A 25,563-nucleotide genomic window follows, 5' to 3' on the forward strand; every position below is an offset into this window, starting at 1 on the left:
TTTAGATACGCTGGTGTGGCGTTAAATAAAATTGCGAACACTTAAAAGTTGTTTAAATTTTCGTGTGGCTACTAGAAATTTTTAAATCGCACATGTAGTGTCCACTTCTGCTGAACAACCCTGAGCCAGACAACACAGGATGAAGACTTCGTTTTCTTAAGAGGAAAGAACTCCTCTCATCAACTTCCGTGAGAAGCGTTTACCTGAAGTCTCTATTCTTACGTGTTCCTCTGGAGCTTCCCCGGAGCCGCCAAATCCGTGCTCGACAGCTGCGTGAGCCAGCTGGCTGCAGACAGCTCCTGGAGTGCTTAAGGATGATTTCTTGGCAGCTTTTGGAAAAAAACACTAATTGAAAGGTTAATCAAATCAGTCATCCTCGCGTGTTGGTTAAGCAGACGCCCCGTCTCCGCCGCAGACTGAACAGATGCGGGGCTCTGCGTCCGCGCCTTCGCTTTTGAGCACGGAAGCAGTGGGGTGGCATTCTGAATCGAAATCGTGTTCTCGGTTGGGAAACTCTGCTTCCCTTTCAGGATCTTGCGGGATCTACGTTGGTAGCGACACTAATTCCAATTCTACAGGGGATTTTTTTGTTTGTTCATTCTGAGAGGGGGAGAGAGAGAATCCCAAGCAGCCTCCACACTGTCGGCACAGAGTCCAAGGCGGGGCTTGAGTCCCTGAACCGACGTGAGACGAAGTCAAGTCAGACCCTTGACCAACCGGGCCACCCAGGCGCCTCTGCAGGTGAGTGTTCCTAAGTCTGCTTAGGTGCAAAATTATTAGCTTCTAAGCAGGCGCGTTTTGTTAAAAATACAAGTAAATGCCAGAATATGCACTGTTCGTAGCACATACTCAAAGAGCTCAAGATAGATACTCCCAGTAGCCGACAACAATAAATACGTGTCGGTCACGCCAAGGCTGAGGGTGTGCCCACACGGTAATCGGGCAGGTCACTGGGAAACACGCAGAAGGTCAAGGGTTAGACAGGGGAGAATCACTTGAAGACGCTGACCCGTACCTTAAAATTACAAAGTGTGTGGTGATGTCCCTTCCGCCTGTAGGAAGAACTCCACGTGGTCCCACCCCAGCAGAGCTGAACACCCAAAGAAACTGTCCTGAGCGTGTGATCGTCACCGGAGCCCTACAGGAACACTAAGAATTCCCAACATGGAATTCAATTCGTTCTGTGTTCATGTTTTTAACGCAGGTGTTCCGCCTAAACCAAGTTCAAGAGTTAAACTGTAGAGGCTGTGCGGTTAGAGAATAAACCATCAAGTGGGTCACAACTGTTTCAAGGAAGACGTCTGCTTCTAGGAAGGCATTTCGGGAATCGTTATGGAAGCAAACTCTGAACACGCCAGATGAGCACGGTAAGAGCACCTCTGTGGTGGTATTGCTTAAACACGCTCCTGTACTGAACAGGACAGCGTAACAAATGTGTCAGGACTGACCTACCTGCTGAGACAGTGGCCTCTCGTTATTTGATGGTACCCACAATCCACCCGGAAGTGTGTGAGAGCCACGTGTGGGGCGGGAGCAGGACGGATATGTGGTGTCCGAGGTTCCGACTGGTCGGTGTCCGCATCGCAGGGGTTGCTGAACGTTCTGGGTACCCCTCTGCTTGGGAGCTTATTACATTGGCAGAGAATGGCTGCCTTCCAGAAATGATTTCTTTGGGAAAAGCTTAGAATATATTTTGTCTTGGAATGACTTAAGATGTGATCCAGTTTGATGCATGTCATATAAATGATGCCAAAAAAAAAAAAAATACAGAATAAATTCTAAGTTCAAAAGTACATTTATTTAAAATGTGGGCAAGATATCAATATAAAAGAAAAGAGTATAAGAAATAAAAATAATCAAAGTACAAAACATTTCAAATCTTTAACATCATAATTTAGAGATAGCAAGGTCTTTATTTACACCATTTTATTTGTAGTTGAAGTTCTGTTAACAGTGTTGTGAAAACATTTAAAAACCTGGCAAATGAATCATAAAACCTAATGTGGGCTCATAAATTCATATCATACAAAACATAATTTATGTTTCCTCAGAATAAAATTACACATCTTAAAAAGATGCAGCATATGTATCCTATTGGTTTTCCTGCTCTAGAGCGCCTGCCTCCCAAAGCAGCTGGCAAACGCGGGCCTCTGCAGGAAGCGGGTCCGTCCACCCGACGGCGGCCGCGGCCGGGCCCGTGCCCAGGACTCCAGTCGCGGTGCGGATGCCATCAGTTAAATTTATACGTAGGTTTGTTGAGGAAAACACGCTTCAAACACGAGGCAAGCTTACATCCCTACGGGACCCCAAGTCTAGTTAACCAGCGTCAGGGCCCATCTAAGACCCTGGACCGCGTTCCTCGTACCCACTCAAACCAGGCAACCCGGATCGGGGCAGCTTTCCACGTGCCCTGCACGGACTGCCACGGCCCGCGTACCCCAGCCTCTCTGCGCCGGGGCCTGGGACCAGCGCCCGTGAAGAGCCAGCGCGGCCACCCCGCGGAGGCGGCGAAGCCGAGGCCGCGTCACGGCGGATGCCCCTTTCGGCCACAAGGCAGAGCCCAGGCAGCCGCCCCTGGGGCCCCACACAGGACCACCGCCCCTCCCCGGCAGCTCTCCACGCAGGCTCCGTTCTGTCTCTAGACAGGACACGAGGCCCCTGAGAGGACACCCCCACATCACCCAGATGACTTCTAAAGCAGTTCTTTCTGAAAGTCAAGGTGGCACAGACTAGACATTCACAAACGTCTAAAAATCTGGAAAAGACGTAAGAGTACGAATCGTATGAAGACAGATGCTCCTAGCTTACGGCAGGGCACCCGCAACGATGCAGCCGGCCTCTTACCGCCCGCGCCACACGGATGCGTGCGGTTCTGATCCTAGTGGGGAGGGGGGCCCTGCACCGAGCCGCCTTCAGAAAAAGGATATGATTCATAGTCCAGTGTCTGCGTGAGCACCCCGGTGAGCACGAACTCTGCGTTATGGACGTCTGAAAGAGAGGGGCGGACCGTGAGGACGGACGCGCTGCTGTGCGCTCGCGCCCACAAACACGGCAACACACCGTACCTATGCCCCGTGCGAAATACTCCCGACATAAGTGCAGGTCGTTCTCGCAGGATATTAAGATGATCTCTGATAAGCTCTAAGGAAAAGAAAGGGAGTTTATCGGTCACCGAACAGTGAATCTCGTCTGGGACGGCGAGGAGTCGGCTGTTTCCCTTCTATCCACCTTATTTTGCTTGTGCTCCACAAGTTTCCGGAAAGACGGCTGTTTAGACAATACTCGTCCCCCTGCACATTCCACGATCGCCTTCATGGTTGACAGGCTTGGGCAGATTCCAGGCGTGATGTAAAAGTATTTTGCCTAAAAATGAAATGAAAATACGTGCACTTTGAATCGTTAGGGTACGTCAGTCTTCATAAATCCTACCCTGAGGGTTTCGACAAAATGTGTCGTCTCGGGAAGTTCCGGAAGGAAGTACCACCCCGCCGTGAGTCCCCAGCCTGAGACGGGCGTGGAGGAAGCCAGGAGGTAAGTGTGGAAAAAACAAGCCTGTCCTTAGGTGTGAGCTGTGAGGAGTACAAGTGACTGGAACTGACGTTCCCAAAAGACACGAAGAGTTCTGTGGGATCGGGAAGAACAGTGTAAACATTTTTCACAATTTCCATAGAATTCTAAATGGGCATTAGATCATCCCCCTCCGTCTGTCAAGCGCGAGGCAGGCACAGCGCCTGTGTTATTGTCATTACCCGGGCCTGGTCGGTGCTCCGAATAAGAAATGATTCTGATGGTTAAGATTCAGTTTCCTAACGCCTTTGTTTTCAAGTGTTCCATAAAGCACGGTGTTAAACTACTTGCAGGAAAAGAACTAACGTTTGGAAAACTCTGCTGTTTCGAGGGAGATACACCCTAACGGCATTCTCGTGCCTCAGCTGGTTCCTTAGGTGTAAAAACAGAGCAGCCTGAACGTTTTTTTGTGTGTGTCCAAGTAGCTTCTCTAACAAATGTTTAAACATCTTCAGCCTTGAGTTACTCAGGCATACGTTCAATTCACGTTTTGCCAAGAATCTTCTTTCTCCAGCTGCGTGTGCGTTTAATGAGAAGAGCGTTAAGTAGCAAAGATTTGTTAAAAGCAGAAAAACCAACTTAAATGCCTCGCACCGATTAAGTTATCCCTGGCCACGCGCTCCGGAGGCACACTGGGTCTCCCCGGCCAAGACCTCCAGTAACATGTCCCGGGAGGAGCACCAGGCTCCCCCCCCCCCCCCCCCCCCCCCCGCCGGGCGTGTGTCACCTCCAACCGTGCCATCTGTAACTCCGTGGGGACCTTTCCCTTTAAAGTGTACCTTGAAGAGTGGAGAAGCGTGTGCCCTCTTCAAGGACTCTTCCAGACTGAAAGAGAACAGCACTTCGGCCTCAGCGTCTCGGAGGAGGTAGTTCTGCTCATCTGGAAGACAAGAGCCGCCCGCTCAATGAAGTGCAGACTCAGGGGACACGGGCCGTGCACCCCAGAGGTCGTGCCGCCGGTCAAGTGCACGCCGCTCGAGGCTCACGCTTCCCTGGGAAAGCTGTGAATCCTGAAATGTCAGCTGTATGTCTGACAATGTCACTCACTCTGCCTGGAAACAGCCAGAGCAGGTGAGGGACAGTGCGTCTTCACCTTCTGAGGTTATAAGCTCGTGGGAGACAGTGGACTGAGAGGAAGGGCCCCTCCCGGCCGCCGCTTTGCACTGTTTCAGGGAGCTCATGGGGAGGTCAAGAACCCCAGGCCCCAAACGACCAGCTCGGAACGAGCATCACACCCAGCGTGTGTGTGTGAAATACCACAGGTCTTGGACTCTGTGATCTGATGACCACGAATCTTTATAGATCTGACAAAAACATATGCCGTTTAAATACCGGACGGCGTATAGCACCTTAGAAAGAATGGTTTCACCCGACTTAGAAGCCTTTGGGCAATTTTAGTTGGTTTTCAGACTTACAAGAAAAGTTAAAGATCACAAAATGTCTTAAGCTTCTCATAAATGTCTCACGATCAGAGAAGCATTTCTTCCTTTCCTCGTTTTCTAAGAGTAGCCCAGTAGCATCACCGCGCTCTGGCCAGACGGCACGCTGCTCCCCGACACGGTGGCTCAGGCCGGGGACACGTGCTCCTTCAGCCACACGTCCTTCTCTTACAGGGTTGCTTTAAAAATGTAAAAACCAGTCCTGGCTCACGGGCCACAGTTTGCCGACCCGGAGCAAAGCAAGCCAATCGGTAAAGAGACCCTGAAATGACGAATGACGAACTGCTAGAGATACGAGGTCAAGTGATCAGCCAATCCGAGGAGGCGGCTCTGCGGTTTTCGGTGGGAAAAGGTAGGACTGTCCGAAAATGGGAGAAGTGAAAACAAGCGGTTCAGTCCCACGGAAAATGTCTGACGTGTAAGTTCTAGGGCAAAACGCGAGGCTGACCTGCCTTCTCAGGAGCTGGTGAAGAGCCCCACGCGGCGGTCAGGGGCTTGGATGGAGAGAACGGTCCCCGGAGGAACAGCGGCTCTGACGACCCCATTACGGGGAGATTTCAGGCAGGAAAAGAGCTGCGTCACCCTTGGGAGGAGTCAACCTGAAAGCTAAGCTTTTCACAGCCGCACAGCGGAAATGAGCACCCCAGAAAGAGACAGTCTGTAAAAGTAGCGTCTCAATCTCTGTAAGTCAGAGACAAACACGGAATTACAAAACCACACCCCAGCACATGATGAAAGCTATCGGGCCCACGTGGGTGCTAGAACCTCAGCCGAGGGAGCCGGTGCAGGCAGAGAGGCGGCCCTGCACCCGCAAGGCGGTGCTGGCGATGCCGGGACATGGGTCACGCGCGGGAATGAGGTAAGGAAACACGCGTAGCGTTCTGGAAGCCAGGCTGCTCGCCACGGGAGAACGGATTTACAAACGCAAGAGCAGAAGAGCTACAACTTTCTTGCGCGAAACCCAGAAGTGTTCAAACGCAGAGAGGACAGCCTGAGGGGCCCTGAAGCAGAATGGCTCTCACTGTCCAAGTCGGGACAGTCTAGGCATCAAGGACAGCATGGTAACAACCCACGGAATGCAAGAGAAAAAGGGCTGCACACAAGGAGATAAACGAGTACATCAAAGGAACGGTGGCCATGGCACACTTCCCAGTACTTCCCCACAGACTTACTACAGCGGAGGCGGCCAGCAGGCATCGCCTGCACCCAGGGGTCCCCGTGACCCCCTCCAGTGACACAACAAGTCAGAACTGCACCACCCCGGCGGGAGCCGCGCGAGGGCACGGCGCCCACCGGAGTTCCCGCACTCCCTCGGGGGAAGCGGTGGGCAAACCCACACGGAGACGTGACGACCGCGTGTGCTTCTGAGCTACCCTGTGGCTTTCAAGGAAGGACATCACGGGGACGACCAGGCAGAGCCGAATGAGGTCTGCAAACGAGACAGTAGCAGCAGATCCTGATTTTGGCGGCTGTGCCGTGGCCGTCTGGCAGAGCATCCTCTTCTGTAGGTAACACACGACATCAGGGATGATGGCGCGTCATTTTGGGAACGTACTCGTTCACGGTTCAGGAGAAAGCAGCGATCTGTACTGTTTGCTAACTGCAACTGTTTGCGAACTTGGGGATTGTTTAAAAAAAGGTGAGAGAGATTTGATTTCAAAAGCCAAATGTGTTCTTTAAAAACCCATCAAACGCTAACAGATGAGTAAAAGACGTGAACCTGAAAGCAACGATTCAGGTATTAATGACTCCAGATAACCTAAGGTCCATATTCTTGAGAAACTTCAAGCTTTTGGCAAAACAGAAGGTCTTTAAATATGTATTAAAAACCAAACACACCAACAAACTGACCCTAAAGTTCACACGGAAAGCAAAGACACAAAGCAGCCAGCTCGACACTGAAGGACAGGAACAAAGATGGGGGCCGCCACTGACGGACCTCAGTGCTCCAGCAACAAGACCATGTGGCACTGGCCAAACAAATAGATCAATGGAGAGAAGCCGAGAGACAGAGCCAAGAAACAATCACCTTGGTTTTCAACAAAGGTGCAAAGGCAATCTGAGCAAAAATCATTTGACAACTGGACGTCCACATGCAAGAAACTGAATCCAGACACAGACTGTACATCCTTCTCAACTCAAAATGCATCACTGACCTAAGTGTAAAACACAAAACCATAAATCTTCTAGAACACAGAAGAAAAATCGAGATGACCCTGAATATGGCAATGACTTTAGCTACAACACCAAAGGCATGATCCACGGAAGAAATGTGATAATCTGGACTCCGTTAAAATTGAAAACTTCTGGGGCGCCTGGGTGGCTCAGTCGGTTGAGCATCCAACTTCGGCTCAGGTCATGATCTCACGGTTTCTGGGTTTGAGCCCTGCGTTGGGTTCTGTGCTGACAGCTCAGAGCCTGAAGGTTGCTTCGGGTTCTGTGTGTGTCTCTCTCTCTCTGCCCCTCCCCTGCTCATGCTCTGTCTCTCTCTCTCAAAAATAAACATTAGAGGGGTGCCTGGGTGGTGCAGTCGGTTAAGCGTCCGACTTCAGCCAGGTCACGATCTCGCGGTCCGTGAGTTCGAGCCCCGCGTCAGGCTCTGGGCTGATGGCTCAGAGCCTGGAGCCTGTTTCCGATTCTGTGTCTCCCTCTCTCTCTGCCCCTCGCCCGTTCATGCTCTGTCTCTCTCTGTCCCAAAAATAAATAAACGTTGAAAAAATAAATAAATAAATAAATAAAAAATAAACATTAGAAAAAATTTAAAAATAAAAACTTCTGCTCTGTGAAAGAAAATGTCAAAAAAATGAGAAGACAAGCCATGAACTCGGAGAAAATATTTGCAAAAAACACATTTGATAAAGGACTGCTATATAAAATACACCAAGACCTCTTAAGATTCAATAAGAAGACAACCCAGTTAAGAAATGGGCAAAACATCTGAACAGACATGGCATCACAGAAGAATCAGTGATGGCAAAGATACTCCACATCATGTGTCATTACCGAAGCGCGGATTAAACCAACCGTAAGATTGCCCTTCTACAGCGGTGAAAACGGTGGAAACTGCGAACACTGACAACAGCAAGTGCAAGCAAGGATGTGGAGCAACAGGAACCGGTTCCTCCCTGCTGGCGGGAGCGCAAGACGGGGCGGCCAGCTGGGAGGGCAGCTCGGTGGCTTCTTAACAGAACTAAACATACTTTTACCATACAATCCAGCAACCCCACCCCTTGGTATTGGCTCAAGGAGTTGAAAATTTATATCCGTGCGCAAGCTATACACGAATGACGGCAGTGGCTCTATTCGTCATGGTCGGGACTTGAAAGTTCTGACCTTCAGCAGGTGAACAGATTAACTGTGGTCCATGCAGACAATGGAGAACCGTTTAGCGCCAAACAGGAACGAGCTATGAAGTGAGGAGACAGGGAGGAGGCTTACGTGCATATCACAAAGTGAAAGAAGGCCGCTCTGGAAAGGATACGTGCTGTAGTAGTCCAACTGCAGGACGTCTAGAGAAGGCAAGGATTATAAAGTGGAAACACTCTCTTATGTCTGGAAATTTAGGGGATCAAATATGAAACATCTGAACAGTTACTATTAAATAGTAAACATTTATACTACGACTAAACCACCTTCTAACCCTCAGACATCAACAGTTATACCAGAAACAAATGAGTCAATCAGAACTTCTGTGACACAGGAAATGCCGTAAACTTTATAAAAAGATAAAAGAATCACGTGTCACAAACTGGCAAACTTGGTAAACTAAGTCAAATTTCCATTAAGGAACAGCCCATCTCATTCTAAATTTTACAACTGTTACAAAAACTTGGGAGCTAATCTGTATGTTTATAGTAATTGTTTCTACAAATGTTTTCTTTTGCCCGCATTTATTTCATTAATAGCTTTTAAGAATAAAAACATGAATTTCAATCGAAAGAGTCTCTACAGTTACCCTTGTTACTTGCGGATTCTGCATTTGTGAGCCTGCCTACTTCCTACAATTTACTTGTAAACTTCTGCATTGCTCGCGGAGCCGCGCAGAGCAGCGACAAACCCGAGGACCAGACGCGCACGTTCCCAGTGGGGGCTGAACAAGGCAATGCTGGGCCTTCATCCAGTTCATGCCACAAACAGGTTTCCTTCCTGTGGTCTATTTAGTGCTAATTTTCCCACACGTTTATGCTTTCTGCTGGTGACTGGTCTCAAAAGTGCCAGCGCGGAGCGCGGCCGTGCTCCCAGGGACCCGGTGGCCTCCTTCGGTGTCGGTTACGTGCGGCTGGCCAGGCGCTCGGGCTCTTTGACACAGCGCACACGTACGTGATGTTTTCCAGATACACACGAGGGTACGTATGGATCGGCCGATGAGGACAGGACCAGGGGCTCACAGGAGCCCAGCCCTGCTTCCTCTGGGAGCGATGGTTCAGTGCTCAGGAACCCGTGTCTGTGGGCTACTCTGTAGGACGTAACACCAGGAATGACAGGGATCGACTATATTACTGTCGTTGAGAATTCAGGTTTTTTCATTATTACTGATTTTCACGTAAATGATTCTTTCCTATGACTGGGATAGAACATCACGGAATTTTAAGTTTGGTTTAGCTTTGCTATAAACAACAAACCTAAGTGTCTGCAAACAAGTTATTTTTCCGGATCATACTTTCTCATCTGTATGTTAGACTACATGAACTTCAAAATACGCGTGCTTTTTAATTTTTTTACAGTAAAGACAATCAGATTTAAACACGAGTGGCTGAGGAAACGACACAGATCTGCAATATGACATGTCCCCGTCAGGGAGATGTCAGGTTAAAGCGTGAGGGCAGTGAGGACGGGAAGGTCTCTGCTGGCCTGGGGCATCCCCCTGCCCCAGGGGTAGAACGGGCGGGCACAGCCGAGATAGTGGGAGGAGAGCCCTGGGCCCAGGGCAGGTGGCTGCAGAGAAATAGGAGAGTGGGTGCATCCTGACAGGGGGCCGGTCACTGCTGTCGATGCCACACGATGGGGGGGGGGGGGGGCCGGGGCCCACAAGGGAGGTAAGACTCAGCAGCACTGCGAGATCGCAGTGAAGCTTGTCCGGGCCACGCACCTGCTCTCCCGCTCCACCTGCATCAGTGGCCAGGTGAGGGCTCAGGATGTGCGCGTGGGGTTCATGTGGGCTGGGAGCACCACACGGGTTGGGGGGGAGGGGGTCACACTGCTGCTGCTTCCACTAAAAGCACTTCGGTCCACTGATCCGTGTAACAAAACCTATGCTTTCTCTGCCGTCTCTAAGCACAACCACCTAGAAGGACTTCGCTCCTGGTGCCCTGAACGACGCGGGGCAGATGAGGAGGGGCGGACGACCAAGCCCTCTGACGGAGCCTGCAATCAGAGCTGTGCCCGGACACCCCTGGACGCCATCGCCGTACCGTGCTGCACGCGAGATCGCACCGCACGGCCAGCATCCGAACCGAACACACGCATCAGGATCGGGAAGGATCAGGAGGCGGAGGCCTTATTCCCCCCAACGTCCAAACGCCGAAGCCTTCCTATTTCCCGGTACAAGGCAAAAGTATCAAGTGACTCACTGGGACGTGGGAGACATTTATGAATTTAATGGTGAGTTATCAAGAGTAAGAAAGCAAATGAGGCGTTTGCTGGGACGAAAGCAGAGATAAAGTTGAGAAAAACATGTGTCGGTTTTCCACATCAGCAACGGAGCTGTGGATGCTACGTACCGATAAACGTCTGACACTTGAAACACTCTTCCAGCCAGTCCGGCGTCACGATGTGCTTCACCACGGAGATGGCCGTCAGGAACTTCACCGTGCGCGTCACTTTGCTGGCGATGAGGTGTGTGCATTTCTGCGCAGACTCGGCGACCTCGCCCCCAAGGATGTAGAGCTTCTGGAGGGAGGGGCACAGAGCGGAGGTGAGCGCGGGGCCACACCTGAGCGAGGCACACTGCGCTGGCCTGAGAGCTGGGAGACGGCGAGCACAGCAACGCACACGGACGTGTCCGGAGTCGACCCCGCGCCTTGAGCTAAAACCAGCGATTCCCCGAGGGCCCCGGTATCACACCCCACAGACACGATGCCCGGAGAACAAGGCGGTGCGTTTCACGAAAAGGCGCGAACACGCCCAGACTTTCTAAGCTGAAATGGGTGTTGATGAGGCACATTAACAGACAGACCCTGTTCATAAAAATTAGAGAAGTGACTGAGAAGACGTGAACATCCAGGAAAGATCTCCGTAACTAGGCTCAATTTTAAAAGTGAAAAAAACTGATACGGCACTTAGGACGGTTTCTTCTTCTTCAAAACCTGAGCGGTACGATGAACGAAGCCCATGTGATAACAGGCCGACTTACGCCCTCTGAACCGCCGCCCCCGAAACAATAGCCAAGCGAGGTGTCCCCTCCCTTGTGCTGTTACTTCCGACAGCACGCTGAAGGCTGCGTTCCCACTTCCTGTCCAAGCACAAGCACGCGGCTGCCCTGGTCCCCACCCAGGAAAACCGGCCTCCGGTGGCCCGCGGCTTCCCCGACGCCGGGCGGGGGGAGGGGGGGGAGAGGGCACGCTTCCGGCACGAGCACGTTCAAGCAGGTTGCTCGCGTTCGCAGGACCATAAATGTGGGTCTTGTCTACTCACCCGAGTTATAGTTTCTACTATTAAGAGAGCAAGGGTCTAAGTATAAAACTATAAAAACCACAGAACAAGGTGAAACGTCACTTACGATTTAATGGCTACTTTTACTGTAAAAATGACTACAACTGATTTACAAGCCAAAAACTCTGTTGTAGCAAGACGTTCCCGATTAAATGTTACTTTAACACACTGCTAGCCTAAAGCCAAGTGTACAAAAAGGAACGGTGCTAAAACTCCTCCCAGAAGGTAGAATGGAATTTCACCTTAATATACTGTTGAACTTGCACAGGCTCAAATCCAGTGAAAAGCACAAAAGGGGTCAATTCTGGTGTTAACTTTTTGGTGGGAGGGGGTAGATCTTCAATTCTGTGAAAGAAAATAAACATGTTGTTTAACAAACAACAGATTCTAACAGCTTGCACAAGCCTTCAGAGCTCCGAGTGTGCGGGGTTCCTCGGTAAGGGGCAAGCGCGAGGGCCTCCCCGCCTTGGACGCGGTCACCCCCGAGACCGACGCGCTCCGGCTCAGGCGAACGCCGTCTCTTCCTCACCCCCCCCCCCCCCCCCCCCCGCACACAAAGGTCTCCACGGGCTTTAAAAAAGCAAGTGGGGGCTTTAGCCGGCTGTGCCAGTGGAAGCGTCCCTCACGGGCCAGGCAGTGGGGGGCGTCCACGCCGGCCAGGCAGTGACAGGGGCATCCCCGGAGCCGCACCTCTGGCAGGCGCCAGGCCCCTGTCCGCCGCCCTTACACCAGAAGCACAAAGCAAGCGATCTGACTCAGGCACGCATTTTAAATGAAACCTCAGTCTCACGCAGCTGACAGTTGAGGCCATTTAGGTAAAATAATTTTGTAAGGTTTGTGGCATTTTGATGACAACTTAAAAAACGCGTCATCACATGACTGAGACGTTCCTGAACGCTTCTGGAACGTGGACTGTGATGTGGGGGTGCAATGGGCCTGATGCAGAGCAGGGGAGAGGCGAGGGAAGCTGGTGACTGCGGAGGACAGCCTCATCGAGTCCGCCTTGGAAGTAACGGCTTTTCCACAGTCACGAAAGGAGAAAGGTCCCCGCTCATCCTGCACCTGCCCTGCCTTACGAATCACATGACCCACACCGGCCAGCCAGGTCTTCGGCAGGCGAGACCACCGCCTCCGCACACGTCCTTCCACGGGGCTCTCAGCCCCTGCCCGCCTGGGCCGCGGGGCTCACCTCGGGGACGCAATCCCACACTTGCTCCCGCGGCGCGGCCCGCCAGCCCTTCCCGCCTGCCGCTTTACCGACTGCGGTGGGACACAGTTTTGCTTAAAAATAAAAAGATGCAGGGCGCCTGCGTGGCTCAGCCGGTTGGGTGTCCGACTTCGGCTCAGGGTTGAGCCCCGCGTCGGGCTCTGTGACAACAGCTCAGAGCCTGGAACCTGCTTCAGATTCTGTGTCTCCCTCTCGCTCTGTCCCTCCCCTGTTCACGCTCTGTCTCTCCCTCAAAAATGAATACACTTAAAAAATATAAAACTTATAAAACCAAAAAGATTCAACTTTTTTTTTTTTTTTTAAACTAAAGAGAAAGATATGTCTGTCCCCCTTCTGGGCCTGGCCACGAGAGCCAGCACAATGAGGTTATAAACCAAGAGGAAGTCAGAAGATCCTGTTTTCTATGAAAACGTCCCGGAACCTCCCCAACTGTGAGCGTTTCTAACACAGGCCTGCAGAGAACCCCAACCGTCGCGGTGGGAAGGGGCTGTCCGTACCTGGCTCTTTTGGAAGAAGGCTGGACGTTGGTCACTTCGTTCTGCTTCAGTTTGGGAGGTAGCCTCACACCCTGTAATCACACCGGTGTCCACGTCAGTCGACTGCGCACAAAACACAGCAGCTGCCCACACACCCGCGTCAGAGAAGCGTCCCTCCGCCACACGGAAGCCAGCCGCGCCTGGATGGCAGCGAGGAGGACGCCGGCCAGGGGCCAGCGGGCTTTCTGGAGGGGCCCGCGTGCCTGGCACCTGCCCGCCGGCTGGCCCTTCCCGGCCCAGCTGCACGTGCGGTCCTCCGCCCCCGCTACCACACAATAGCGTTCGTTCCCGCGTCGTCTGCTGTCCCGACGTGGGATTTGGAAAACACTCCCTGCAATCTCGCCCCTAAGACACGGCTGTTCCCGCAACAGAAATCTGGCGTGTGGCGGCTCACGAAAGCCGTCCCCGGACGGACCGCCGCGCTGCCAGGGGCTACGCGGGTCACTCGTTTTACTGCGTGAAGCCACTGCCTCTCCATCTCGGGCATTTGCCTTCACGTTTTCTAAACACCCTGGCTGTATCCACACGACCAAAAAGAAAGTCGGCGCATCTCCAGAAAACACGCGAGACCCGCTAGCCCGTCAGGCACGGGGCCAGGCTCTCCTTCTGTGACCTTTGCCCTGAGGACACAACCCTCAGCTCCTTAGTCTCCAAACTCCGCACGTCGGGGGCAATGAGGAACAAGGTAAACTGGCCCCCGAGTCTCTGAGACCCGCGGCTCTGTGACCGCCACACGAAGCCGCGGGACAAGCCGCCGTCCAGGCCCCTGGGGCCGAGCGGGGGAGAACGTGACCGCGTTCCCACCTTCATCCCGAAGGCCACGGAACATCTCTGCCAGCCGGGCGAGTCAGGAGAATATTTGCTTTTGCTGGTGTGTCAGAGCCAGTCGTGTCTTACAAATCATAACTACTAGTTTAAGCAAAGAAAAAACACAGGACCACATTATCATTAGCCTACGGGCTCCTTGACAGACTCCGGACGATTCTCAGCAGCTCCCAGGTTAGATTCGGAAATCAAGCAGGGCAGACCATCACAGAACACAGGCCGGGGTGTCACTGGGTGACCCTGACCGGAGGGTTCCCCTCAGTTCATTGTTTACGGGGACACAACCCCCCAATTAACTCTGTAGTGCTGAGGGATGTGCTGAAAATCAGCGGGCACGTGACTCAAGTCCCTTAATACGAACAGACAGGTGAATACACACGGTGACCCGGGCGTAACCCTAACCCCTACATCACACGGCCACCCGGCATCCAGGGATCACACGGCGTGGTCACCGCAGCGTGACACGGAAAACAGGACCCGACGTCCCAGCATCACACGAGGGAGATGTGGCCGCCCGTCCCTGCTTCCGAGACAACAGCCACCGGCATCCGACCCCCTCGCGTCCCGAGCCGGCGGCCTCGCCCACCGGGGCCCGGCCCACAGTGAGGGGGTCCCCGTCCTGTAGCACGGGCGGCCCGACGCGAGTCAGAGCGGCCAGCGCTGTCCCAGGGCTCCTGCCCTGTGAGTGCTCGTGCCTCCCCTCGCGCTGCAGCTCCTCGAGCAGTGCTCCCCCGTGCACACACGCGGGCAATGACAAAAGCACCGACTGAAGGGAGCGAAGACCCCGGGTGTGCTGAACATTCTACGACGTCGTGCTGACACATCGCTTAAAGAGTTTCGAACGTGCAAACACAGGTCTGTGCCTACCGCGTTCCTGTAAGACAGGGACAGCCCGAGCGACTGGGCCGCTGACTGGACGTACCATCAGCAGTTCTGCCGACACCTTCAGCGGGACCCTCCAGGCATCTAGAGAGAAACGGGTTACGTTTACAACAGCATACTGTTCAAGCAGAAAAGCCCGTTTGTAAAGCCCTTTTCTGGGGCCGGTAACGTTACATCAGACACGTCGGGGGCTCAGCGGACACTCATTAAGGATAAACGCAAGCACCACGCTTATGCTGAAAAACGTTTTCAGTACAACGTAAGGGGAGAGCAGCCGCGGGACATGCTCGCGTGTCCCGTACTGAGGGTTCTCCAGGTGAGGGACACGAAGAAACGCAGCACGGCACAGGTGTCCAGAGCGGAGCCGCCCCCCAGCCCACCCTGGCGTCACTCCGGAAGCCGTTGCCGGGAACCACAACCACCCGTGACAACGGGAGGCCCACACGGAGGACCACGGCACGTCAGGGTGGCCGAGGGACCGGCACACCTCCCTACACGATGGCCGTGCTGACTGCTTCAAGGACCGACCACAGGTCTCGGTAAAGCTCCCAGAACTGAAGTCAAACGGGCAGACACGTCCCAGGGAAGCAGACTGTGGCTTAAAACGAAGAGCCATCCAAACACCAAACTCAAGAGCCACGATTAAAGCCACCGGAAAACCAGACTTAATGAGCATTTTGAAAACGGAGCCTATCAAGGCCGAGCTTGAACGGGCATTTTCTGGAGCGCATTCGGCTGAGTGTCAGAGCGTGTCCCGCAGGGCGGGGGTCCATGTGGCCCAGGACGAGCAGCTGGCAAGGACAGGGGAGACCACAGGTGCTGGCCTACAGCCGAAGGAGCACAGGCGGGCACGGGACACCAGCAGGGGCTGGCTGGGGAGACCAGACCGAAAAGCGGAGTGCTCCTTCTATCCCCGGCATCTACTAAAAAGGCAGACGAGAACACCAAACCGGCTAGAGCCCCTGGGCAGGGTGGGGGGGAAGGGACTAAGAGGAAGCTGGCGCACAGCGGTGCCTCGGGCAAGCGAGAGGCGGTGGACGCACGTCTAGCTCCCGCACTAATGAACCTGACCCGAGAAACTGCACTTACCCAGGAGACTGAAAACCAAGTGCGGGGTAGGGGCAAAGGGCTCCTGCAGACTGAACGTCGTGTAGCGGCCGCAGTGGGCCTGTCTCAGCGCTTCGAAGTTCCCCAGGAGAATGTCGCCAAGCCACTGGGCGTTCACGCACGGTATTCTCCACTCCTTGGCCTTTTCGTACTTCAAACCGGCAGGCCTTTTTGGTTTTGAGGAAAAACACACTTCGTTAAATGCTAGAAGCATCTACCGTTCAAACCAGTGTTTCTTTTGCATCTGGTATCAGAGACCCAGCAGGGCTGCCTGAGCCAAGGCGACGGCAGCCCCTGGCTGGCGATCGCGATCCCACGGTGCGTCCAGGCTCACGCCGCGGTCCCACATCGCCCGCGAGCCCCGCGTCTGCCTTCCTCCCCGGACCCGACTCAGCTGACTCAAAGCCCGCGAATTTGAGATTCTAGTTCACCGCAGTGCTTTACGGACGCCTCTGCGAACGTCCAAACTTCACTGCTGTTACTCCCACAGACCGATTTTCGGGCTCCCACCACGGAACGCGACGCGGCGACCGACACCGAACTGCTGACACACCCGCCAAGTCGTAAGCGGACTTGGGAGCCCACGTGGCGTCAGAGGCGTGCTTACTCTTTACAGATGAGCACCGTGTTGCTGCGGCACAGGTAGCCCGTGTACTTGGCGCCTGCCAGGTAAGCCATGAGCTTCAGGTCGTCCCTGTCACTGTCGACAAATCCAGTCACAGAAATAATCTAAGCACAAAGAGAGCAAATAAGGCCAAGACGCAGTGACGATTTAACCCGTGGCCACTTCCTTCTCTGGGCCTGTTCTGTGCACGTGGCGTTCCCGCGGGCAGCTGGGAACGCCGCTCCCGACAGTGTCGAAAGCAGCATCCTATTCACGGGACGCAGGCTACGTCTGTAGCCGACGGGGGAGACGACCGAGATACCAGACCCGGGGAAGTTCTTCTGTGTCGGGAGGACGCTGCTGACGTCACTTTAACATAGCCGTCCTACTAAGCGTGTAAATACGAACGGGCGAGTTCTGCACCCTCCCTGCCCATCCCAGTTCTGAGGTCGTCGGAGTGAGAGAGCCCACAGGTACCGACAGGGGCCTGCCCGGCGGCGGCCACTCCGGCACAAGACCCCCGCTTTACTCCGGGACCTTAAGTCGCGTCTGAGACGCTGGAGACCCGGTGAGACTCTCCTACGTGCAGGAGCCTGTGCCGCCAGGCGCACGGGAGGGGAGGTGTCTGCCCCGCCTGGGCCCTCGGGCGCCGGGCCAGAGGGAGCCCGAGCGGGAGGCAGAAAGCAGCGCAGGACCCAGTCTGCCAGAGGAGGATGAACACAGAACAAAGCCGAGTCCCTTACGTGCTGAGAACACGGCTTCCCTCCGGGGGGGAAAGCCACCGGGAAGTGAAGGGCACGGTGGGGCGGCACCATCTTCCGCTTCTTCAGGACGGTGTTTAGCCAGTGCGCCGTGACACATCTCTTCCTCTCCCTGATCGCCTACCAAACACAGAATCACGGGTCTGTTGTGCTTGGGGCTTTGTGGCTGCAGGGTCACGCACAAAACCGCAAGGCTGGACAGCTACGACGACACCTTCCCGGGATCAGGAAGCCCTCGCGGGAATGTCACGACATCTAGCCCTCGATTTACCAGAGGGACAAACGTCACGATCAAGAACGTGACGGCCCACGCGCGAACGGGAGCCTGCAACCGGGGCAAAGGCAACACGCTTTGTAACCACCTTAAAAATAATCACGGCATGAGATCACATCGATGATCATCAAAATTCAATTAAAATGCCCCTGCAAGAACATGGAGGGCCCCCAAAAGAACAGGCTCCGAGAAGACGTCACCGCCTACCTAAAATCAGCCATGGAGGGGAAAAAAACCTCACAGGCATTTCTACAGTTTTAGTTGGAAAGCGGATCCAGAAAAAGGCTACAGTGTCGAAGAGCAGTTTCGGGGAGGTTGTTTATCACACACGTATTAACAGGGTTCTGTCCACAAGTAAGAACACTGTTAGAAGAGAAGACACGAACTTGAGGCCACAGACGAGGGGACACCACGCGAGCCCACGCCCTGCAGGAGTTTACAGAGGCTCCGTCCGGCCCCACGCACGAAGGCCCCCAAGGGCGCGAGTCCCGCTTCCGCCCCCCACTTGGTCACGGGGCTGCCCTGGACTGAGAGAAGGGGCGCGTCCTTGGCACACCGCGCTCAAGGACGTCAAGGCCAGGCGACCACAAGCTTATTTGTCCCAGCAAAGACTGGTGAAAAGAAGGGACTCTGCTATCTTCAGAGGCAGAAAAAGGTTCTTTCCAAACACAGCAATCACTAGAATCCTAAGATGGTCCGCAAAACGGGCCAGACTTCATTCCAGTCACAGGGGACGCCGCCCTACTCACCTGTGCGTACATCCCGCTGACCTGACTCTCGCAGAGGAGATGTGTGCATCGGCTCGAGAACGTCGGGTCCACGGTGCCGCCGTGCGCCTGGATTATCTAGACACACAGGAGAGCCGATGTCACAATCAACCTCGTGTGCTCAGGAGGACAGGGTACGGTTTCCGATTACACTATTAAGGAGCCCATCGTCTATTTTTATAGTATATTTCACCAGAACATATACGATACACGTATGGGTTATATTTACAGGTTCTCCACTCAGCACCGTTAAGCGAAAATGAGCTCCAACGTTCATTTAACTCGAATTTCCAGAGGGAAAGACAAGAGAAACGAACGTTCTCTTTTGGTAACACGGTTCCCTCCACCTCGCACTGCTCACGTTCTAGACCAGCCAGCACCGCGTGGTGGAGGCCGTCCTACGCTCCCCTGACCTGCACCCAATGGACGCCTACTACCCGCCCTGGCGTCATGACATTTCAGACATTGCCAAACGTCCCTGGGGGGCAGAGCCACCCTGGCTAAGAGCCATTGTAAGAAATAAATAAATAAATAGCAGGAAGTTAGCAAACCCCGAAATTGATCTTTAACAACAGATCTGTCTTAGGGCTGAGGGAACTATTCTGTGGCATTGCATGGTGCTGGCAGCATTTGTGAAAGTCCAAAGAACCGCGCACCAGAAGGGAGGGACTTTCGCGGTCTGTTAAAAAAAAACATCTGCCCCACAAAACGGTTCTGCTTCGTTTACTTTTTTTTAATGCTTATTTTTGAGAGACAGAGAGTGAGCAGGGGAGGGGCAGAGAGAGAGAGAGGGAGACACAGAATCCGAAGCAGGCTCTAGGCTCCGAGCTGTCAGCACAGAGCTTGACGTGGGACTCAAGCTCACAAACTGTGAGATCGTGACCTGAGCTGAATTCGGACACTTAACCGACTGAACCACTCAGGCACTCCTTGCTTCATTTACATTAAAAAAAAAATTTTTTTTTTAAATGTTTATTTATCCCTGAGTGAGACACAGCATGAGCAGGGGAGGGGCAGAGACAGAGAGAGAGAGAGAGAGAGAGAGACAGAGTCTGAAGCAGGCTCCAGGCTCCCAGCTGTCAGCACAGAGCCCGACGTGGGGGGCACGAACCCACGGACCGCAGAATCGTGACCTGAGCCAAAGTTGGATGCTCAACTGACTGAGCCACCCAGGTGCCATTTACTTTTTAAATTTGATTTTGGTCGGGGCGCCTGGGTGGCTCATTCGGTCGAGCATCTGACTCTTGATTTTGGATCAGGTCGGGACCTCAAGAGTCGTGAGATCGAGCCCTGGGTCAGGCTCCGTACTGATGGTGTGGAGCCTCCTGGGGATTCTCTCTCCCCTGCTGTCCTTCCCCCACTCACGCTCTTTCTCTGGAAAAAAACAAAACCAGAATTTACCGATTTTTGTTTCAGCAGTTCACAAACATGGCTTACTAAGGCATGTGAGCAAACGAGTGGTTTCTACACCACTGGTTCTCATCCCCCTGCAGCAAGCACAGTCCGCTCTTCGCGTGTCTTCCGACAGTTCCGGGTATGTTCTCACGAATCCACGCCTCCTGACCTCCGCCTGCGGGGCTCACCCAGGCTCGCATCTCCTGCAGTTGTTAAGAGCCGTATTCCCTCCCTCCCGCCTGCCTTTCTTAGTTTTCTATGCACCTTTCACTATGTCATTCCCAAACTCTTCAACACACAACTACCGTCCGTGGTGGTATCTGTGCCCACAAATCCCTGGACGCGCCTCCCTTCAGAGCAGAGCTTGGCCTCCTGGCTTGGTACGGGCTGGACAAACAGGATACGGTGCAGCGACCGCATGCGGCTTCCTAGACAGGAGACGCTGTGGCTTCCTCCCTGCTCCGCCTCAGGTCACCTGCCCCGGCGGAGGCCAGCGCTGCCCCAGCCCCACAGAAGGCCCCGTGGCTCCTGTCGCCCGGCTCCTCCCGACCACACGTGAGCAGAGTGCCTCGGCCACAGCCACCCTACTGAGCCACGGCAGGGTCTCCACTCACGAAGCACCCTCCAGGTGACACGTGTTCCCTGCTGGGAGTCACCATGTTGCGGAGGACTCGTTACACAGCAGAGGGCACGGTGTAGCTCTTCCCGCCCTGACAGATAAGGCACATCAGGTCACATCAGAGCGCGTGTCAGCTGCCCCTCGGGGACTGCTCCTCCCGCTCCGAGGCCGGCGCCTCCCTCCACTCATCTCCACGACTGCCCTCCACCCTCACCCAGAGAATTCCTCTCCCATCTCCGTGGGAGGGGACGCCCAACCGTGGCCACCTGAGGACGCTGTCACCACAGCGGTGCGTCACGGGCAGACAGGCCGCGACATCCGAAGCCAGGAGCCACTCTTCCTCGGGGCTCCGGAGACGCCGCCGGCTGCTCCGTGACGCCTCCCGACTGCTGCTTCTTAGAGCCGTCCCTGGGGCGCAGCTCCGGGCAGCCCTCCCTCTGTACCCCGAACTTGCAGTGACGGTGCCCATCCGTCCCTCTCCACGTGCTCCTGCCCGTGCTTCGTCTGCACTGGCACGCCTGTCCCTTGCTACGTGCCCTCCTGGACCAATCCCGGAGCTTCAAACAGAAGCAGACTTGTCTCTCTTTTGTGTCTTTGAGTTACAAAGATATCTTTGTTTTGAGGCCAGTTTCTACACACCACCTTCCAACACTTCTGTGATTTTTAGAGAATTTCCCGCTGCCGTGATTCTCAGACGGGCCTCTCCCCTCCTCTCTCTGCCTCCTGCCCCAGGTCAGGTTACCAGCATCTCCCAACTGGCCTAGTCACCTGCCTGCACTCCCGTAACTCAACGTTTCATGGTTTGGCATGTATGTCTCTCCTTTTTCTACATGCTTTAATAACTACAGGGAGAAAATCCGACTTCTGTAACGTGGCACAGGAAGAAGGTCTTCGAAGGGGTGGCCTGGCCGGGAGCCCGTGCCTTCCTGCCACCCCCTCCCCATCTGCACCGAGGGTTTCTCACTGGGACACCCTCCGTGCTCCCTCCTGTTTGTCCTAAGACTGAGTGCAGGAACCACCTGTCCCCACAGGCCTCTCTCAAGGCCCCCGCCCCCACCCAGCGGGCTGGGTTTTCTCACGGCTCTCGCTGCACCTGCCGTCCTGCCTCCTGCTCATCACAGGTGGCTGTTTCTCCGACTCATGTGCGGTTTTCTCCCCCTCGTGCATTCCCAGTATTCTGTCTCACACGGAGAGTGTTTCAACAACAGGAATGCTTTCGGGGAAGCGCATTTAAGATCTGCCCGAAGCATACTTACAGTCTTTTTTTTTTTTTTTTTTTAAATTAGAATCAGTTTTGATTTGCGGCACTAACGGGAAAAGCGTTTACTTCTCCTTTTCCTTAAAGGCCAACATACAAAATAATAAATACGAGCACTACGGTTCCACTACAGACTAGAGACTCTGAGGTCCCTTCCCAGCTGGAGAGTCTAAGATTGTCCGGCACTCACCTCTGGAGACAGAAAGGATTAAGGCACACAGAGGATGATGGTCCTTATCCCAGGGCACCAAATACCTGATCTCATTCTCACATCCCCAGTTATACACAAATAACCTGTGGCCCTGAGAGTTTAAGAGCTGGAAGAATCTCAAGAATCACGAAGTCCAACATGCTTCCCTTACAGCGGGAAACACTGAAGCCCAGAAAAGCGATCTATCTGCCCAAGGTCACAGAGTGTCAAAATAAAATGCCCATAACACATTCCCAACACAACAACGTGCAGGTCACTGAGGGCAGCCAAACGGACGGAAGGCCAGTCTGCATTCCGCAAGTCCTCAAGACCGAGCTGTGTTTCTTCAGGCACAACTCACCCTCTTCCAGGTGGCCAGGAGCTGTTTATCAGACATCTGCTCGGGATAATCCGCAATCGCGAACACACAGCCCAGGAGGAACCCTTCTTCGGGAACTGGAACGGAATCACACGAGGAAAATAAAACCCCCTGAGTACGTGTGTGCAAAAAACGGAGGCGTTCACTTTGCTGCGTTCATTCTGCATTTCTGAAGCCGGTCGCTCTCCACCGGGACGCTCGCAGCCTGAGCGGTACGTTCAAAACACAGGTCCGCGGGCTTGACGGTGCACACGAAGTGATCAGACACTGTGTGCGCACGGATGAGTGCGTGGAGCCCCGTGAGGGGCCCCAGTGCTGCCTTCAGGGGCCAGGACGCCCCACCGTGACAAGTGGGGCCCGCGTTGGGGACCGGACCCGTTCCCCTCCGTGAGGACCCTCCCGACGGGAACCCTCAGCCCCTCACCCCACCCTGGCGCCTCCCGACAAGACTTTAGGGGGGAGAGAGACCGCGCGCGATACTAACTCTCCACTGCCGGGTCGTGTCCAAACAGCTGGTGCGGGTGCTGGTGCGGGTGCTGGTGCGGGTGTGGGGGCGGCGGCGGCGGCTGCGGCTGCGGCGGGGGCGGGGCCTGGGGCTGCAGGGCCTGGGGCGGCGGGGGCGCGGCGGGCGCGTGCATGTGCTGCTGCAGGTGCAGGCGCTGCAGCTGGGCCAGCTGCTGCTGCTGCTGCAGGTGCTGCTGTAGCTGCTGCTGCAGGTGCTGCGGCGGCTGCGGGTGCTGCGGCTGCAGGGGCGGCTGCGGGCGGGGCGGCGGCTGCGGGAAGGGGTGTGGCTGCGGCGGGGCGTAGGGCTGCTGCGGGATCTGCGGTTGAGGCTGGAGCTGCAGGATCTGCTGGGGCGGAAGGTGCAGGACCGGGTGCGGCGGCGGGGGCGGGGGCGGCGGCTGCGGCAGGTGGGGCTCCGGGGCCACCTTCACTTGGCCGAACAGCACGGCACCGGCGTTCGCGTGGCCCTGCTGGCTGTGGTTCACCTGATGCTCTAAGGTTTTCGTGGGCGCTGAAAGGGACTGTAGGATCTAGAAAACAAAAATGAGGCGAAGTCATTAGCGACAGGGAAACGGACTAACGTCCTCCAAGCGGGAGAACGCGAGCGGACCCAGCCGTCTCTTCAGCACCGCGCGACACGGAGGCACCAAACGGCAAGCGTCACCAACTTCGATAAAGCGAACGAATTCACCGGAATTCAGAATTCGGAAGTAGGTAACACGGAACGAGCTAATGCCTTCAAATTGACACACGTGTAAACTGACACGGCTGATGCGTTCGACAGAGCACAGTCACGGGGCTACAAAAAAAAAGGGGCGGGGGAGGAGAAAAGAGAGGCGCCCTGCTTCCTCGCAGGGGTCTGTGCGCCCCCCGCAATGTGCTGCGGACACAGCGCCTCACCGGCACCCCCCTGTCCCCCTGCCAAGCTCCACACTTCTCCTGACCCAGGGATGCTCCAGGGAAAAAGTGGACCCTGCAGCCAGTCGGCCTGGCCCGAGCTCCTCCCCGCACCTGCCATTTTCCAACAACGAAAGGGGCCCCGTAAGAGGCGGATGTGAAGACCACCCCCCAGTGAAAGCACCCCCACCCCCCTCTTCTGTGGTTACCCTGCCCTGCGCCCTGGCAGCTCTGTAAACGGGGGCCGGAAAAGACACCAACGGTAGGTCTGTTTAATGGCAAACGGTCCCTCAACTGAGAAATCCTCAGCACAGCTGGTGAGTCAACCTTCCCCCAAAAGGACGGGGGCTCTTCAGAAGGAGCGAAGTGTTTCGAGCCAGAGAAAATCCAACTGCCCAGACCGTTCCCTTCTAGTTCCTCCTTCACGACGACAGGCGTAAGCGGAGAGCCGCCCACAAGCTGAGGGGAGGGAGGGGACAGGGCCAGGAGTCGGGAGAGGCCAGAGCACCAGATGGCACATTATTGTATCATCCTGCACAGCACTGAATGTTATGTCCTACGATGAATTTTTTCCCAATTAAAAACACACTTGCCATTTAAACAAAACTCTAAAATCCAGTTGCAACGTAAGCCATGACTAAATCGAAAACCTCAAGTATGTTCTTAAAATGTATCTTCCACTTAAACAGACTCCAGAACGTAAAGGCCACATAATTTGCAAGGGTGGCAGACTCTGGATTTCGTGGCCAAACAGCTGCCTCTAAAACTGATGGAGGCCTGGCGCCCGGGGGGCTCAGTCAGGTGAGCATCCAACTTCGGCTCGGGTCATGATCTCAGGGATCATCAGATCAACTTCCACGTCGGGCTCTGCTCTCAGCAGAGAGCAGGGACTCTGTCTCCCTCTCTCTCTGCCCCTCCCCGGCTCGTGCTCGCTCTCTCTCAAAAATAGGCAAACATTAAAAAAAAAAACAAACAATAAAAACGAAGGCCAAACTCGAGGCTTGCACGATCTGTCTTTGAAATCACTTACAGGTAAGACCTCTCTCTCCATAAGGAGTTCTCTCCACACTTCAGAAGCTCCTCAGTAGAGCTCTAACCAGAAAATTTTTTTAACAAACTCATAACCGGCAGGGTAACGATTTATTCTCTATGCTTAAAAGTACTAAAAAGTATCGTGTAAAGCGGAGGGAAATGGACCTCAGCGCGTACCACACCCAGACAGCAGGACAGCAACTGGGATGCTCACGCGTCCACAAAAGCCTCGAGGGGCGGGTGGCGGACAGCTGCTAGGACTTCTGCGGATCAGTCCTGAGCCTGTCAGCGCAGCGGGCCAGTAACAGTGGCTGCTTCTGGAGAGGACACAGGAGTTAAGGGCAGGAGGGAGTTTACCACTTTGTACCCTTTGGTGCCACTTGAATTTTTTAAAGTTTGGTACACATGTATTTTTTTTACTGCAGAAGTCACAACCCACATGAGCTTGACTGGGAATAAGGAATAAAGGCCTGTCCTCCACGATGGGCAGGGTGAAGTCAGTGGTGTGCCTCAGGCTGCCTCCCCCGCCCCTGCACCCCAACCCCAGATCACAGGGCAGCTCCGGAAGGTCTGAAGGACCCTCCGTACAAAGGATGAAAAGACCAGGAGTGGCTGAAGGTCTGGAGCCCGAGGCTGTTCCCCTTCCAT

The 25,563-nt window shown here is 54.4% G+C and overlaps 1 protein-coding gene and 1 long non-coding RNA gene across 7 annotated transcripts in view; one reads left to right on the forward strand and one right to left on the reverse strand.

The window, feature by feature from the left end:
* The window catches only part of LOC121022947 (uncharacterized), a 30,256-nt gene extending 18,216 nt beyond the window's left edge, over window positions 1-12,040 (forward strand). For 3 of the 4 annotated variants that reach the window (XR_005787187.1, XR_005787184.1, XR_005787185.1), the window contains 3 exons: window positions 76-741; window positions 1,205-1,367; window positions 10,282-12,040. This is a non-coding gene — a long non-coding RNA (uncharacterized LOC121022947). Of the gene's footprint in view, window positions 1-75; window positions 742-1,204; window positions 1,368-9,730; window positions 9,815-10,281 lie in introns of all 4 variants that reach the window. The other variant, XR_005787186.1, reaches the window with a different exon arrangement.
* Window positions 1,777-25,563, reverse strand: part of PAXIP1 (PAX interacting protein 1) — a 50,808-nt gene continuing 27,021 nt past the window's right edge. For 2 of the 3 annotated variants that reach the window (XM_040464529.1, XM_040464528.1), the window contains 15 exons: window positions 22,967-23,516; window positions 22,465-22,559; window positions 18,624-18,719; window positions 17,583-17,720; window positions 16,843-16,964; window positions 16,218-16,402; window positions 15,169-15,212; window positions 13,383-13,453; window positions 11,900-12,002; window positions 10,727-10,895; window positions 4,347-4,447; window positions 3,229-3,363; window positions 3,066-3,141; window positions 2,928-2,988; window positions 1,777-2,246 (listed from right to left, as the gene is read on the reverse strand). In XM_040464529.1, coding sequence (XP_040320463.1) covers window positions 2,231-2,246; window positions 2,928-2,988; window positions 3,066-3,141; window positions 3,229-3,363; window positions 4,347-4,447; window positions 10,727-10,895; window positions 11,900-12,002; window positions 13,383-13,453; window positions 15,169-15,212; window positions 16,218-16,402; window positions 16,843-16,964; window positions 17,583-17,720; window positions 18,624-18,719; window positions 22,465-22,559; window positions 22,967-23,516 — 1,962 coding nt within the window. In that variant the 3' untranslated portion in view covers window positions 1,777-2,230. Of the gene's footprint in view, window positions 2,247-2,927; window positions 2,989-3,065; window positions 3,142-3,172; window positions 3,364-4,346; window positions 4,448-10,726; window positions 10,896-11,899; window positions 12,003-13,382; window positions 13,454-15,168; window positions 15,213-16,217; window positions 16,403-16,842; window positions 16,965-17,582; window positions 17,721-18,623; window positions 18,720-22,464; window positions 22,560-22,966; window positions 23,517-25,563 lie in introns of all 3 variants that reach the window. The other variant, XR_005787183.1, reaches the window with a different exon arrangement.

Source organism: Herpailurus yagouaroundi, unplaced genomic scaffold, assembly GCF_014898765.1.
Source record: "Herpailurus yagouaroundi ecotype Mexico unplaced genomic scaffold, PumYag 483, whole genome shotgun sequence".
Taxonomy (NCBI): Eukaryota; Metazoa; Chordata; class Mammalia; order Carnivora; family Felidae; genus Herpailurus; species Herpailurus yagouaroundi.